We start from the raw sequence: 16,316 nt of genomic DNA, 5'->3' as shown, positions 1-16,316 counted from the left end.
CCTAAGGGACTGGCTCTTGACGGCCCAGAAAGTCAATGAAGAAAATGTTTAAATATCCCAAGTGACTACCGTGGCTCAACTATATGTTTATCAAGCGACGCGAATACTTTTTGTGCGAAAAAACAAACAAAAATAACGAGTTTATTCGACTATTTCTTTTCTTCCTTGTAGGCTAGAACGAGACTTCCTTAGATTTCCACGACGCATGCGCGAGAATTGCGATCTGAAGTAGTGTAAGCAGTGTACGCAGATCGCAAATCTCGCGCATGCGTCGTGGAAATCTATAAGGAAGTCTCGTTCTGGCCTACAAGGAAGAAAAAAATAGTCGAATAAACTCGTTATTTTTGTTTGTTTTTGCTGCTACAGGCTGTTAATACAGTACAGTGTACTTACATGTTAAAAGATCAAGGAAATTTAGATTTCTCAATTTATGACCCCTTGTAATAAATTTGCTTTCTCCACCCTGCACTGTTAAGCATTACTCAATGTATTCAATCAAAATATGCAAGGTACATCTGTTTGTGTTATTACTGTAGTCATGTGCGTTTGTCTGTAATTCACCTTTGGCTAAGCCCCGCCCCCCTTAGTTACTGTTGCTACATACGTCAAACTTCATCTGCGCTCTGCATGGCTTATGCTGTAACAGCTCTTCCTGCTGAAATGTTATCAAACTTTTATAAAGCAGCAAATAAAGTGTCCAATAGAAGTAGGGGCTGTAATATGCGTTCGAAGGCTATATTCAAGACATACAAATGCAAGAAACAACAAGGCATCCAAAATAGAGGCAAAAGCATAACGTTACCGGTCACAGTCAAAAAATGAACCACCGCATTTTCTACTAATCAAGACGGAGGCTGGGACTAACAATATCAGGGAGCAACACTGTTCTACCAAAGCTGGGTAGGTCTTTATTCATATATAATCGTTATTATATAGCGAACAGCCTACACAAGGACAGTATAACGTAGTATTTATTAGCAGCGTGTGCTAGCGTATCAACAACCAGTATGAGAACCGAAATCATAACCTAAAACATTATAAAACGCTCTAACTAGTATAACTTCACACTCACAGTAAGGTTAGAAGTAAAAAAAGATGTGCTTGTTGATCTTTGTGGGGTTTAGCTGACTGAGGACAGGATTGTCAGGATTTGACTTCGGTTTTGGGAAGGGAAAAACGGACACCCCCTCAAACCTCTCTGGGAAACGCGTATCTGTGTTGCAAATGCCCCAGGCACAACGTTTAACCATATTTTGGATAAAACTTCGACGGAGACCAAAAATATGAGACGCCTGTGTTGAAAGTCAATGGAGCGCTGTGGAAAAACTGTCGGACCTCTGTGGGAGCTGGTTCTTGGCTGGGCTGTGATTGGTCAATCTACATCCTAGGGCGTGGCTTAGCCAAAGGTGAGAACACATTTTATGAGAAATCTATGCAGAAATCAACATACAATCAGTAATTCACAAACATATCATTTTCACTGAAGACAGATATATTGATGGATTGTCAGCAGAAAAATATGTGTCTGTGTGAATCTCTTTACATTTCCAGGGAATTAAAACAAAAATAGAGTCTCACATTTGACCTTTCAGGTGTATCTCTAAACTAATGGCAAAAGAATCTTTCTATTAGACCACAATTAAATGGTCTCCATAGGTGATGTTTGAAATTGCTCCTTTTCCTGCAGTTTTAGTTCAGAATGAGTTTGCAAATGGCGTTTCAGGTCCACTCGATATGCAAAACTCTTTCCACACTGAAGACACGTGAAAGGCTTCTCTCCAGTGTGAGATCTTATGTGAGTCCTAAGGCTTTCTTTAAGTGTGAAACTCTTTCCACACTGAGGACACGTGAAAGGTTTCTCTCCAGTGTGGGTTCTCATGTGAACATTAAGGTTTGTTTTGTTTGAGCAAGTCTTTCCACAGTGATGGCACATGAAAGGCTTCTCTCCAATGTGAGTTATTACATGATTCTTAAGGTGATCACTGTCTGTGAAAATCATTTCACACTGATGGCATGTAAAACAGTCCTCTCTAGAGTGAGTCCTCATGTGGGTATTAAGGTTTACTTTATGTCTAAAACTATTTCCACATTGATCACATGTGAACGGCTTCTCTCCAGTGTGAATCTTCATGTGGGAATTAATTGTTGATCTATGTTTAAAACTTTTTCCACATTGAGGGCAGGTGAAAGGTTTCTCTCCAGTGTGAATTCGTATGTGGCTTTGAAGGCATGCTTTTCGAATGAAACATTTGCCACAGTGTTGGCAGGTGAAAAGGTTCTCCCCATTGTGAATTCTCATGTGGACTTTAAGACTGTCTTTTTGAGTGAAACTTTTTCCACATTGTTGGCAGGCGAAAGGCTTCTCTCCATTGTGAGATCTCATGTGAGCTTTAAGGCTGTTGTTTTGAGTGAAACTTTTCCCACATTGTTGGCAAGTGAACGGGCTCTCTCCGGTGTGAATCCTCATGTGTTTATTGAGGTTTCCTTTTTCAGTGAAACTTTTTCCACAATGTTGGCAGGTGAACGGCTTCTCACCAGTGTGAATTCTCATATGGACATTCAGGTTTCCAAGTTGATTGAAACCCTTTCCGCATTGAGTGCAAGAGAAATAACTTCTAGTTGCTGTATTCTGACTTCTTATTTGTGAGAAAGTCTTTTCAGTCTGTGAGCAACTAGAAGATTTTTCTCCAATTATGAAATCATTATGACTCTCATCCTGATCTTCTTCTTCATTCAATTTTTGACTCTCTTCTTTAAGCACCATCAAGTCTAAGTTGAAAAAAGACAAATACAAATGAACCGCAGTTAAATGGGACAAAGCAACAGACATCAAAACAAAGCATCAAAACCAACAGCATGTACTTCTCAATATTTTGTTAGCTCTTAACGTTCTTCAGGACACATCCCCAAAAACTTTCTAACTAGCAGTTTTAAAACCCCTTATCAAAAAAATTAAATAAATAATCATACCCAAGAGAAATTATTGTTTATTCCACCCATGAACTCAGCCAGATGATTTAACTAATCTCATGGCTGAAATCGTGCTGATTAGTTAATCAAGGTGATTGGAACAAAATACTGAGAACGACTTTGACTTTCTGAACCTGGACTTTACACCTCTGCCTCTCACCTATGTTCAGATTTGCAGAGAAACAGTATGGATAATTGTGGAAAATTTCAGTTTTCGTTTAAGCCAGATCATAGCGCAGAATCTGTGCTTATTAAAGTTACAAATGACATGCTTATGGTATCTGATCACAGCCAGCTGCATCTATCTTAAAGTGCTATTAGATTTCTATTAGACTAAAAAGTGCTATTAGACTAAAATAGGTTGCTTGTTAAAACATTTTTGCCTCAGACATTTTAAGGCACGATACACATGCATGTGTACATGATCAGGATGGCACACTAATGTAGGCTATGCATACAACGCTAAGAATGAAACCAACCTTTTTGTTCCTCAGTTTCTTCTTGTTTCACACTGAATGTTTTTTCAATCTTCATGTCTTCACTCTCCTCTTTAATAAATGCCATCTTTATAATAGTAAGTGACGTGGATCTCTAGGAGTTTTCACTAGGAGTTTTTCTGTTTAAGATATGAATAATTAATAGAAAGTACAATAAAATCCACACTAAATCTCTGTGAGTCACTCAATCAGCTAAGTGTACCTCAAAACATACACTTAAAATTATTTAAAGAGCACAAATATATTTAGCTATGATTTAGATTACCAAATAGATTATATTTAGTAGACAACACTTTCAGAAAACAGTTCCTACTGGTAAGTAAAAGTTAACATTAAACAAAGTTTTTTATGCTCCATGTTCACTTTTTTGACCAGAGGGTGACGTCAGTGCGCGTTGATTCGAGCGATTTGAATCAGTGAATCGGTTTTAACTAGCAATTGATTCAGTTGACTTTTGAGTTATAAAAAGCTCCCTTTCTCTTATCACTACTTGCCAGTGACCAAATTTATTTTTAAGATAAACTGATTCACGATATAGGGTGAGAAATAAGACTCAACATAAGAAATATGACCCTTTCTCACGAATGATTGCGCTTGACTCAGAAGAATCACATCCATTAATATATTATAAAGGATTAAAATGATACATTAAATGATGAAATAATAATTTAAAAGTTTTTGCTAAAACGAATCAATTACCTAAGCGATTAAAACACTTTAAATGCTTTGAACACAAACCTTTCTCCAACCGAATTACAACAGATGCAGGAGCGCAGGCTTCTGACGTCATTTCGCCACTCCAAAATAAAAGTCCCGTTCACATGCTAAAACCAAAAAAGTGCATAGAAATCCCATAGACAGTAGAAATCCACATAAAAGTAATATGTCAGCGGCGTTCAGAGTTGAATTCTTGTTGAAATACACTTAAATGCATGTTGTTAAAACAATGAACCACATCTAATCTACTATTTGTTTTGTTCAATTGGAACAAGTCAATTTTATTACCACTTTCAGATGATGTATGGGATTCTGGAGCTCAGGACAATTTATTTCACCTTAACACAGGCCACATCAAGTACTTAGGGATCCAGATTTCCCCCAGGCTGTCAGAGCTTTTCAGCCTCAATTACACCACACCACACCACACATTTTAAAGAAAATTGAAGACGAATACAAACGCTGGACTAAACACCCACTCACACTCATCGAGTGTGAAACCCTCAATTCATTAACAACACAATTTTATTGGAAAAACAAAAAAAAAAACAGAATATCACTTTCAACACTATAAAAAAAATCACATGGGGGGCTTGATTCACCAAACTTCCATCACTACTTCTTGGCAAATCAGTTACAATATCTAGAAAAATTGATAAATTTACATAAACATAAATACCCTTGACTGGAATTTAAACAAAACCAATGCATATATACATTAAGGTTTTTTACTTTAAAAAACGAAATAAAATCATTCAGGGGCTTACCTGGTGACTCGATGAGGTACAATTAAATAAGTGAGGTAAGACATGAGGTAAGACACCTCTGGCCACTGGATGGGGTTGTTACACCAATTTGATGCTGGGAGAATAAAGTGACATATTTTTAAATTGGCCAAATTAAGTTTGTGTATGTATCTTTCACGCTCTATGGCAGGCAGGGTGGACATATAATTACTTGACATGTTTTACATTACTTGACAAGTGATGACTTAAGTTATTTACGCCTGTCGGCTGTGTACGGACGCTGTTATTTTGTATTGAAGTCTATACGCCTTATTCACGGCAGTGCCATCTTTGATTTTTAATGAGAATGAAAGCGAGGCTGTGAGGGATAGACATGCATCTCTTCAATGGGCTGTATTGTTATTTAATGTGTTTTCGGATTGTTCTGCTCATGAAACACTGGAAAAATATCTTTCCAAGAAATGTCAGTTGACAAAAAACTCCTGACAATGCAAGCTGTGGAAAATTGTAAGTAATCTAGCCGCTTTATTCAGCTTTTTACAGCAGATGCCATTGGAAACACGGTAAGTCTATCCCTCACAGCCTTACTTTCATACATGGCGCTGCTCTGAATATGGTCTAAGGGGAGTCTAGTTTGTTTTCCCCCAAAAGTGGGCGTGAACCTATTAAGAGACATTCTATGACGCAGCGCCGATTGTGCACATCACAACCATCTTTTATATCGTTCTCCATCTTTTATATCGTTTTTTATTTTTATTATTATTATAAAGTTTACTTTCCCTCAGATTAGAACTTAGAACCATGTAAAAAAAAAAAAAGTAAATATTTTTAGCAATAGTTCTGCTGTTATTTTGTTCTCAGTTTGTAGGTTTTAAAGCGATAGTTCACTCCAAAAATGAAATTTCAGTCATTAATTACTCATGTCATTTCAAACCCGTAAGGCCTTCATTCATCTCCGGAACACAAATGAAGAGATTTTTGATGAAATCTGAAAGCTTTCTGACCCCTCCATTGATAACAACGTAATTGAAACGTAATTGAGGCCCAGAAAGATAGTAAAGAAATCGTTAAAATAGTCCATGTGAATACAGTGGTTCAAACTTAAAGGTTGAATCGGGAATTTTAGGGCCAAAAAAGGCCCAAACATAAATGATCACATTCATGAAAATGAATATTTTATGTTCTGTGGAGAGCCAAACCTTCCTCATCCGATTTGCACAGTGTAATTCACAGAATTACAAAAAAATATATATATTTTGCCTTCTAAAAGTTAAAGATTTTTTTCATGAATGCATGACTATTTCCCTAATGTTAAATATAAAACGCATGTGTAGACTGATATTTTTGTAATCTCTGGACTCCTTAAAGGGAGTAGCATGGATAAACAGATGTTTCAATATTTTGCTATTAAAGGGATAGTTCACTTTGAAATTAATTTTTGATATGTTTTAGCTTACCTCAAGGGCATCCAAGATGTAGATGTCTTTGTTTCCACAGTATTTCCAATTTTGATATTTTTCGGTCAAACTGTTGTCTATCAGTCATGTAATGCAGGTTTAGGGGGTCCACGTCAAAGAGCATGCAGAGAGAAGTCCAAATTAAACACCATTTTATGATTCATAAATGTAAGTACACATTGATGGCCTAAGACACGAAACGAGCGGTTTGTGTGAGAAAACGAACAGTATTTATATCGTTTTTACCTTGTGTAATCACAGCCATGTCCAACTGATCTGAAGGCATGGGCGCTTCAGTCTGCGCATGCGCCAGAAGTGATCGCTTGCATGTGTACGTCACTCATTGTTTACACAGAGATTTCGGAAGTTTTACCTTTCACTAAACATATTTAGATATACAGGAAATCACAATGGAAAATGATTTCGATATATCAAAATATGTTTAGTGAAAGGTAAAACTTTTGAAACATTGTATCTTTACACTGTGTAGCCAGAGGACTATCACAAAAGTATTTAGGAAATTAAAGACGCACTACTGTATGTTCGTTTAAAGCTGCTCTTTATTGTTGTGTACTTAAAAAAAAAACTCTATAAATGTCCGAAAATTATGTTCATTTTGCGTTAATAAAAAGTTCTATAAGTTTTATAACACATAGTTTTGTGTTAATAAAAATGTAATCCATTACATCTCATAATTCAGTTGAATTCATTTTGTATTGTATTGTGTAATTTCATCAAATTGTATTTTTTATAGCCTGTTTTGGTTCACTAATTGTATTGCATTGAATGTTATTGTATTGTGTGATGTTCTGTTTTAAGAAATAATTATGTCATAAATCATATGAATTAGTAAACAAAATGACATGCATGTAATTTAAAAAAGATGTATTATGCCTTATTGCTTAAAAGATACTTGAAAATGCAATTTCTTTCATTAATTAAGATAAAAAATAAAAGATTATTATATGAAGTTACATTAAGATTTGTGATTCAGTAATTTTATTACACTATCCTGTAATCAAGGCTAGACAACCAATTCATTCTGTACACAAAAACATAGCTAACATTCTGTATTTTTTTTAATGGATAAACTGTTAATAAGACAAATAATAATAAACACAACTTAACATTGTTAACGTTACATGATTCTTTTAATAATAAAGTTTGTACAACATATCGTGCTGATTATTAAGATAAAAAATAGTGACAATTATAATTGCATTTCGAAGGCAGTATAAGCTGAGGTAAACCTGATTGGATAGCTGTATGCTATGCTACTATGTAAGCTAACTAAAAAAAACATTAAGAACGAGAAATGTTTAAATTTACAATCTACAGCTTCGGTTATATGCTAGTATATGAAACATAAGTTAAAAATATTAATGACTCATACGTACTTCAAATGTCTCCTATAATAAAGCAACACAGTCTCATCCCAAAGATTATCACAAATAAACACTTGATTTTGACCATTATCCAAATGTGTGTGCGGAGTTTGGAGCGCACACTGGATGGCAAACAGGCGCAGGCGCGCTCTGAACACTTGCATTTTCCCATCAACAGTGGAATCAACTTAAAATACTCTATCATTTCTGGTTACACAGAAAATAATAATACATTATTCGCAACTACTTTTATTTGCGTAATGTCACAATAACAAGAAAACGTTGTACTTTTGTAAAATAAAATAAAACAATCAGGCACGCTTTATGATCTTCATGAACTGGAGCGCAAGAACTGAAACAATATATAACCTTTGTAGACTAAAGCTTTAAATGTCCACTTTAAAAAGAACAAATTCGAATCGTAAACTAATACCTTCTGAGTATGTAATCCGTATTAAAAAGGTGCAGTTCTCTCTAAAGGTGCATCCGAAGATTATGTTTTTAGCTCATTATTTTTTCAGATGCATTTATAATAACTCACCTATACATACAGCGCTGTGGGAAATATCATTTCCAGGTTCTGATTTGGCATTCGAAAAACAGTAAAATCTGTATTTTTTCCCATATTAATTTGTGAATATTTTAAAGGGTCACTTCACCCATTTGCATTAAGCTTTGTATCTTTAGAAACCCAGTCATATTTTTGAATGGTCATGGTTTATTCCCTTATTTTCCCCTGAGATGGGAGAAATAAGGATTTAAGTGTTTTACTTTCTGCTTATCGTGATGTAAAAATCGTCATTTTGCGTCACGATAAGCAGAAAGTCATATTTCAATAAAATCTTTAGAACTACATACAGTACATTAGCTCATTATTATGCCAGGGTGTGGGACCCACTCACCCTACAAGCCTCCCAGATAGCAAACTGACATTGAATCAACGTGGAAATATGACATCGAAACAACGTTGATCTGACATTGTTTTGCTCATCGAATTAACGTTGAACCAACGTCAGACGCGTCATTCTTTCAAAACTAACGGAAAATCAACTTGAAATCAACGCGTTGTTTCAACGTTATGAAAGCAAACCAATTTTCGATTTCATTTAGCTTTGAAGAATGCTGCGTCTGACGTTGGTTCAACGTTAATTCGATGAGCAAATCAACGTTGTTTCAATGTCATGAGAGACGTCGTTTCCACGTTGATTCAATGTCAGTTTGCTGTCTGGGCTATTACAGATCAGTGGGTGGGACTTCACTTGCAGAAACTGAAATCAATATCCGCCATCTTGTTTGGAAGCTAAGCTAACAAGTGCTGTGGAGATAGTAAGTTATGACAATGACGGAAGAAACTTGCTGGTGCCCGTGCTCTCGCTGCGTGCTACGGCCTACGGACACAGCCCGTCTGCTGCAGAGAATTTCAACGATGGCAATTTCTCCTGGAGGAAATCTCTGAATCAGACGAGCACACGGACGTTTGTGTTGTGATAGTTTCGCCTGACTAAACATCCAGGTAACATGCAGTTAATCACCTGCGAACAGAAATAAATACAAACTAGGAGTAATTCACTTAAAGTTTGCCAATGTAACGTGAACGGGGTTTGTTGTTGTGGAAAGAAGGAGGCAGGAACAGGCGAACATTCAAACATTTTAATAGTAAAATTAACAAATACAAACCGAAATTATAAGCCAGCAGCCCCTCATTGACGACTGCTGTAACGTTACACACAACAGAAAAAAAACTTCATAAAATCAGGCCTGTTTCTCTCTCGATCTGCCGTCGTCGCTCCCCGTTTTAAGAAGGGGATCTGACTGAAATAAATGGATTAATTACTTCAGAAAATATATTTTTTCTAATTAAATTCATGATTTTTATGATGTTATGATAAAATGGCAGTATAATAAAATATATTCTGACAGGATTTGTATCAGAGAAGGGGATCTGACTGAAATAAGTAGACAAATTACTTCAGAATTTTTCTAATTAAATTCATGATTTTTATGATGTTTTGATTAAATGACGGTATAATAAAAAATGTTGTACTTGCAAGCACTAGAAGTTGTACTTGCAAGCGCTAGAAATGCTTGCAAGTTCAACATTACTTTGGGATTATCTCTAGCTCATGTACCAAGAAGGCTTTAAAAACAATTGAAAAATGTAAGTCTTTTAATATTTTCTTTTGATATGTAAACTTTTCTGATTAGTTATTTACCCCTGTCTCGTGTCTTTTTGCCTTTCCATTTATTTGTTCTATACTGTGACTGTTTTCTTCTTTGCTTATAATGTTTCCAATAAAAAAACTCGTGTCGTTTTAGATTTTGGTAAATGGAGTGCTTTCTGCCGTAATTCACAGCCACATTGTCAGCTGAGAAGACCGATACGTTATGGATGCTGAGTTTTTGTTCTTCTAACTTCTCCAGTAAGGTGTCTGTGAAGGCATCTGTGCTCTCGGCTGCCTGTTCGAAGAAATCCAGAACCCTGTTTTGGATACCCTGCTCGGGGGTCCAGAATCTTTCTGAGATGGGGAATGTTTTCACATTGCCTTTATTAGAGGCATCAGTTGCAATAGAAAATGATGTGTCCTTTGACTCAAGGCTCTGGGAGAAGTCAGACGCGAGTGGTGCCAGTATGTTTGTGACAAGTGCTTCTGCTTTTGTGCGACCGCAGAAAATGTGTTTAGCTATAGCCGAGTCACAATACAGTTTTGGCGTTAACTTTATTGCACAGTCAAGGGATCTGCAGTGTTCGAATTATGGGGGAGCTAAGGGGAGCTTGGCTCCCCTGAAAAGGACCTGGGGCCTCATTTATAAACGTTACGTACGCACAAAAGAAGGCGTACGCCGCTCTCTACGCAATAGTTGGTATTTATAAAAAGCAAACTTGACGGTAAAATGTGCGGTCCTTCATGCAAGCTCTGACCCAGGCGTACGCACAAAAACGGGTGAAATGAGAAATGGCGACACCGTCGCCAGTTGGAAAAAACACGTGAAAGTGTGTGAAACTGTAGACGGTTGTGTAAAATAAATGGCAATACTGCCTCTCATAAATAACACGAAGACTTCACAAAGCAAGTCCTACAATTAACAGCCTACACGAACTGCAACAGAAATGCAAATTAACACATATTTCCAAAAAGAAAGTGAAATATGTTCTGCAATAATATTGGCATATACAATTCATCCTCATAAATAAGATGGTAAACAGAACGAAATAATGTACAAAACTGATATTCTCGCCAATATGTGCGTCTAACGAAGCAGATATTCACCTTTTTCCTCACTTCTTCGTGGGGGGCGCCATAGCGGCGAGTGACTTCCGGTAAGATGCTCTCAACTTCCGTTAAGTAATTGTCGTCAGCTAAACGCAGTTACGAGTGATGGCAAATAGTGGCGGCTCTGGTAGAATTTGTGCCGTTAAAGGCTGTCACAACAGCTACAGAAAACTAAAAAAACTTTTCTGTTCATGATTTCTTTTGGTCCCTGCATTACATCTACGCTGTTCATCAGTGCAAGATATCCCTGTCACACCACTGCATTCTGCACCTTTCAAAAATCAGAATATAATATAAATAATATATTTATTTTTACATGTATTATTTTTTATAATTTACATTTATTATAGTTTAAATATTGCTTTGTAAAAATGTACTCATGTTGAACCATGCTGCACAGACTATTTAAATGTAACTTAGTTGCTGTTTGTTAAGCCAGGCTAGCAGTGTACGGTATTTATAAATACCCACCTTCCACAACACAGCAGCAGCATGGCTACAAGACCTACCAGGGCCAGCTACACAGGAGCATCCAGCTGTTTCCACTACTCCGTTAGTTTGTACCATAACCCACGCGATGTGATTGGGTTTATTTATTGTCTGACTGGGCTCTACCTCCGCTTTTAAGAAAGTGAACTGCTGATGATTATGGGACAGAATTCGACCAATTTTATTACTGTGTAAGTAATTGTATGCCTTCGTGCTTTTATAATTTCTAAGCTCCTCGCCGTCGACACCCTCAGACAAAACAAGATAATTAATTATGTCAACATATGTGACTGCTGGCCATTGACTCATATCATCAATCCAGGAGGTGGCGCTTGTTAGCTTCGTAGGATGAGGGACAGACAAAGTTATGTTGTTTAGGGTCTTCGTTAAATAGTCTTGCCCGTGCTGCCACCGCGAACTAATGTTACCATTGCTTGTTGCCATTATGGATATTGCATATATATAAAACAGATTACAACTTTCGTTTCAGAGCTGTCCAATAACGCCTAAACTAAACGCGTCAACATGCGAACCGGAAGTTTCGAGCATCCTGCCAACGCGCACGCGCAAAGCAGGACGGGTAGTTTCGCGTCCCGTGAAAAAGGTGAATAGCAATTAGATAGTCAGTCAGATAGATAGATAGATAATTAGGGAGATATATAGATAGATCGATAAATAGATAGATGTATTATTTGTCCACAGGTGAAAGTTGTTTTCATCGTAAAAATATCTTCATCAGCTACGGAATTGTGATATTCATGCATATGCCTTTAGTCTGTTTTATTTTTGATAAAATAAAACAAACTGCAAGAAATGACATTTGTGCTTAACTATTTCCCATTTCCAAGTAGATTATAACCGACATCCGTAGCTTGTCAGATGCAGAATTAAATGGATGTAAAAAGCCCCATCACAATGTGTATAATGACACACAATGGCTGATATTGCGCTCTTAGAAGATGTGGCGATTAAATGGAAGGATTCGGAGTGAACCCATCATCTTCACTACAAAAGGTGTGGAAAAAATATATTATTTATTCAAGAATTCTCTTATTGTGCAGTTTATTTCAGTTAGGACAGTCTTCATTTCGCCCAACTCCTTGGCCACCTCTCTAATTGAATTAATGACTAGTTGGCCACAGTCCAAGGTTGTGAGGCTACAGCATTTACGGCGTCTGCAACCTTTTGCCATTCTGCCTTTTTGGCATTACGTAGTAATGCACACCGTGCCCTCCAACATTTTTCTCCTCTTTTCCACCTCGCCAACGATAACTTCTACTTCAAATTGAGTGAAGTTACGTTTTTTTTAAATTCCTCTCTGTGTTTAACATGATTTCGCAATTGATGAATATTAACTTGTGGGGGTTTCAAGGACTATTTATGGGCAACTATGGGCGTGACATGAAGCTGCAAAAGCTGCGCTACATTTAGAATTGATTGTGATTTATGAAGGGAAAAATGCGTAGGATGTGCGTGCACACGGTTTTATAAATCTGAATATTTATGTGTGTACGCACGTCCTATGTTTCATCCGTACGCCACTTCTGACTCAAATCCTACGCAAAGTTTTATAAATGAGGCCCCTGGGCTCTCCTGAAAGCCTACTTTGAGACATTTAGGGGGAACTCTAAAACACAGTCCATTTTTGTGTCGCATATAGATTTTGATTTTCTGTACATTAAGGTTCCTGAAATTAATGATGATATTAAAATGTGTCAGTGTTTATGCGCTCATTACATTCCTATTTCCGAACATCTGTCTCCACTAATAAATGCAATGGGCGTGGTTCAGCGAAGACTGTAGCGGGAGAGCGGGGACGGAGCAGAGCGGTGAATAAGTGGGTCAAGTTCAAATGACAAACACCTGTCTGTAATTTCAGTAATTGGGGTTAGGAGACCACATATAAGCGGGCCGTGCTGACATTAGTGTGTGAGAGAGACTGGGAGCTCGTGCACGTATCCTGAGAGTAAGGCTGCATTTACACTGCAGGTCTTGATGCCCAAATCCGATTTTCTGACTATGTCCGATTTTTTTGACGACCTGCTTACATCATCTTTTAAAAGTGACCCATATCCGATTTTTACATTTACACTATACACTGCTGAAACTACCAAATGCAGACGTTCTGACCCAGGGAAAATAAGCAAAACAGCACGAAATTCAATGGACGCAGAAGCGAATACAATTATCCAGTGTTTTTTATCCACAATATTTCAATAAGTCATCAAAACATTGGTCTCGTACGGCAGAGAAAAAAAGAGGAGGCTCTAGCCACGAGCACTTAAAACGATGCATCATTTCTCATGAACTATCTTCAAGAACTGATTTATTTCTGTAACAACCCTGCATTTTTGCCTGCACTCTTCACCCCAAACACTCAAAAGACATGAAACCTCCACATTGCCCCACTGTGTGTATCCTTTCTTCCATCGCGCCTATAATCGCAAACTTTTTAATGACGAACGACTCGCATTACCGGGGAATATCCGATTTGTCTGCTTACATGGCACACGCAAATGCGATTCATATCATTCATATCCGATTTATTACCACATATGAATGAGGCCTGAATCCGTTCTGAGAAAATCGGAATCCATGCGTTTTTTTTCCTGCTTACACGTTCAACGGTCATATCTGATCTGTGCCACATGAGAGGAAAAATCGGATTTGGGTCACTTGATGCAGTGTAAACGAGGCCAAAGTGACTTCTAAAAGCTGTATCCAGCGGAAATAGTAGCCTATTAATTATCATCCGTTTCTGTTGCCTTTTTGATTTTTGAGTTGATGTTATTTGAGCGCGACCATGTGCTGTAAAAGAGCCTTGTAAATAAATGTGCACAAGTTCCAGCTGTCGCCGACCCTGTCACGACCTTCCATCACCCACACACAACGAACCTGTTTTGCATCACACTATTGTTTTAAATGCCCGAACATGCCCCAAAAGCGTTAAAGTCAGTCAGGGAGGATCGGAAAATAGACCTTTTTCACAAAAACCGGAAATATGTAATCGTTGTGGAAACGGAGTTCCCGTCAACTGTCGACACATCAGAAAAACCTACTCTGGGAGGAAAAAATTGATCAGAGAGTCTTCAAAACTTCGAAAAAATGTAAACTTGTCATAGACCAGTTGTTGATGACTTTGTAAATTGCTGTGGTGATGCTTAGCTGCAGCTGATCTAAGACCAAATATTGATTTCAGAACTGAAGCTCATTCTTCCCAATATACGTTCATTAAAGGTAAGAAGGTGGAGTGTGTGAAAAAAGTTATTAATATTTAGGGAGTATTATTTACAATAAACTGCATTTTGATGTGAATACCAGAAAGAAGTCTGTCAGTTTTATTCAACAGTTATCCTCTAGGTAATGAATTTTTTGCACTGCTGTTGCTATAGAACGATCAAAGATGAAGAAAAATTTATACAAATATTAATTTATCCCTTGTACACTCAGATTGTTAAATACTCAGAATGGTATATATTAATATTTTAAATTTATATGTAGCCCACTGTTGTGTGTTCTTATTTATCTTGTTTACATTGTGGTGTATATTTTTATGTGCTTATTCCGCTGGATACAAATATCTTAATAAAGTTGAACATGAACTAACGTTACTTCAAAAATACACAAATCATAAAAAATAAACAAACAATGACGGCTTAGTGAATGGTGACATGAGAAGTACAGAGGATCACAGGATCAATAACATCCCGCCAGATTGCCTGAATCCATTTCCGTCGAACTTCATCGACAGGGAACTGACGAGGGAAGGAATGAAAACGACAGGTATGGCTGCTTTTGGGAATAACAAAAAAGATCGGTACGCAACAATTCAAACTAGTTGCCTGCGGCGCAATCTGTTATGAATGGAGCGGGAGAAGATTACCACGACAATTGCGTATTTCCGGTCACAAATACGGAAGTTGTGAGAAAGGTCTATAGGGCTCCCCGAAAGCCACTTTGTAATCCGAACCCTGGGGATCTGTGTGACTGTTAGTGGGTCACACAGCTGAACACAGAGGTTATACATAGAATCATCCTCCTGTCGAAAGAAGGATGAGACCAAAATGTTAGTCTGTACAGTTGTGCTGTTAGTTATATGTAGTTTTCTGCAAGCATGCAGCCTGACGTCACATCCCACATTTCCCTACCCAGCCCTCCTGATACCTGCAGAGACATTTTTGCTTTTTAGCTACAAGTTCATCGGGTCCCAGGACCGCAGCCTGAGCCTCCTTTTCAGGAATTAAAGAATGAATGAAATTCACGCCTTGCCGCCTACGTAGCATACTGCAGCTCTGTACGTTCTTTTACTGTCTATGGTTGCAATGAGCAGCCGACAGGAGCTGGCTGCAGGACGGTCATGAACAGTTTTTAATATTCTACTCGAGAGTCTGCTCTTGAGAATCGGGGATATCCAACATGCTGGATTTTTATGGCCCGATTTCTCCTTGTGTGTGGTGTCCCCCGTGGACGAACGAGCATGCAGCCTGTGAAATGTGGCATGTAGCCAATCAGAAAGCGAGGTGACGAGGCGCATTGAGGACATTGATGAGGATATTTCTATCATGATGTAGCAAGTATAGTCCATGCTCGTGTTGTCTCCACTTCTTTGGCCATCGCCTTTTCTTTTGAGAACGTTTTTTTTTCCGTTGAAAACAAACTACACACACTCTCGCCGCTGCATCCTCTTCGTCCGCCATGATTGTTTACTCTGAAGTCACGTTTGATCTCGAGGGATTTTGCAAGATATTCCGTCTGTCCTGGGAATGCTCAGGAGTCAAATCGG

The 16,316-nt window shown here is 37.7% G+C and overlaps 1 protein-coding gene across 2 annotated transcripts; it reads right to left on the bottom strand.

Moving 5' to 3' along the window:
* Nucleotides 1–224: 224 nt before the first annotated feature.
* LOC120485534 (uncharacterized) lies at nucleotides 225–4,263 on the bottom strand. 2 transcript variants are annotated; one of them, XM_039681357.2, is made up of 3 exons: nucleotides 4,206–4,263; nucleotides 3,450–3,586; nucleotides 225–2,769 (listed from the first exon to the last, which is right to left on the bottom strand). In XM_039681357.2, the coding sequence occupies exons 2-3, from the start codon at nucleotides 3,532–3,534 to the stop codon at nucleotides 1,640–1,642; spliced, it is 1,215 nt and encodes a 404-aa protein (XP_039537291.2). In that variant the 5' UTR covers nucleotides 3,535–3,586; nucleotides 4,206–4,263; the 3' UTR covers nucleotides 225–1,639. The 2 variants fall into 2 exon arrangements, with proteins under 2 accessions (XP_039537291.2, XP_039537292.2); XM_039681358.2 differs by lacking the exon at nucleotides 3,450–3,586 and having other exon boundaries at nucleotides 4,206–4,255.
* Nucleotides 4,264–16,316: the final 12,053 nt, after the last annotated feature.

Source organism: Pimephales promelas, chromosome 24 (genome assembly GCF_988280905.1).
Source record: "Pimephales promelas chromosome 24, fPimPro1.hap1.1, whole genome shotgun sequence".
Lineage (NCBI taxonomy): Eukaryota > Metazoa > Chordata > Actinopteri > Cypriniformes > Leuciscidae > Pimephales > Pimephales promelas.
This window is presented reverse-complemented; position numbering and strand designations above follow the sequence as displayed.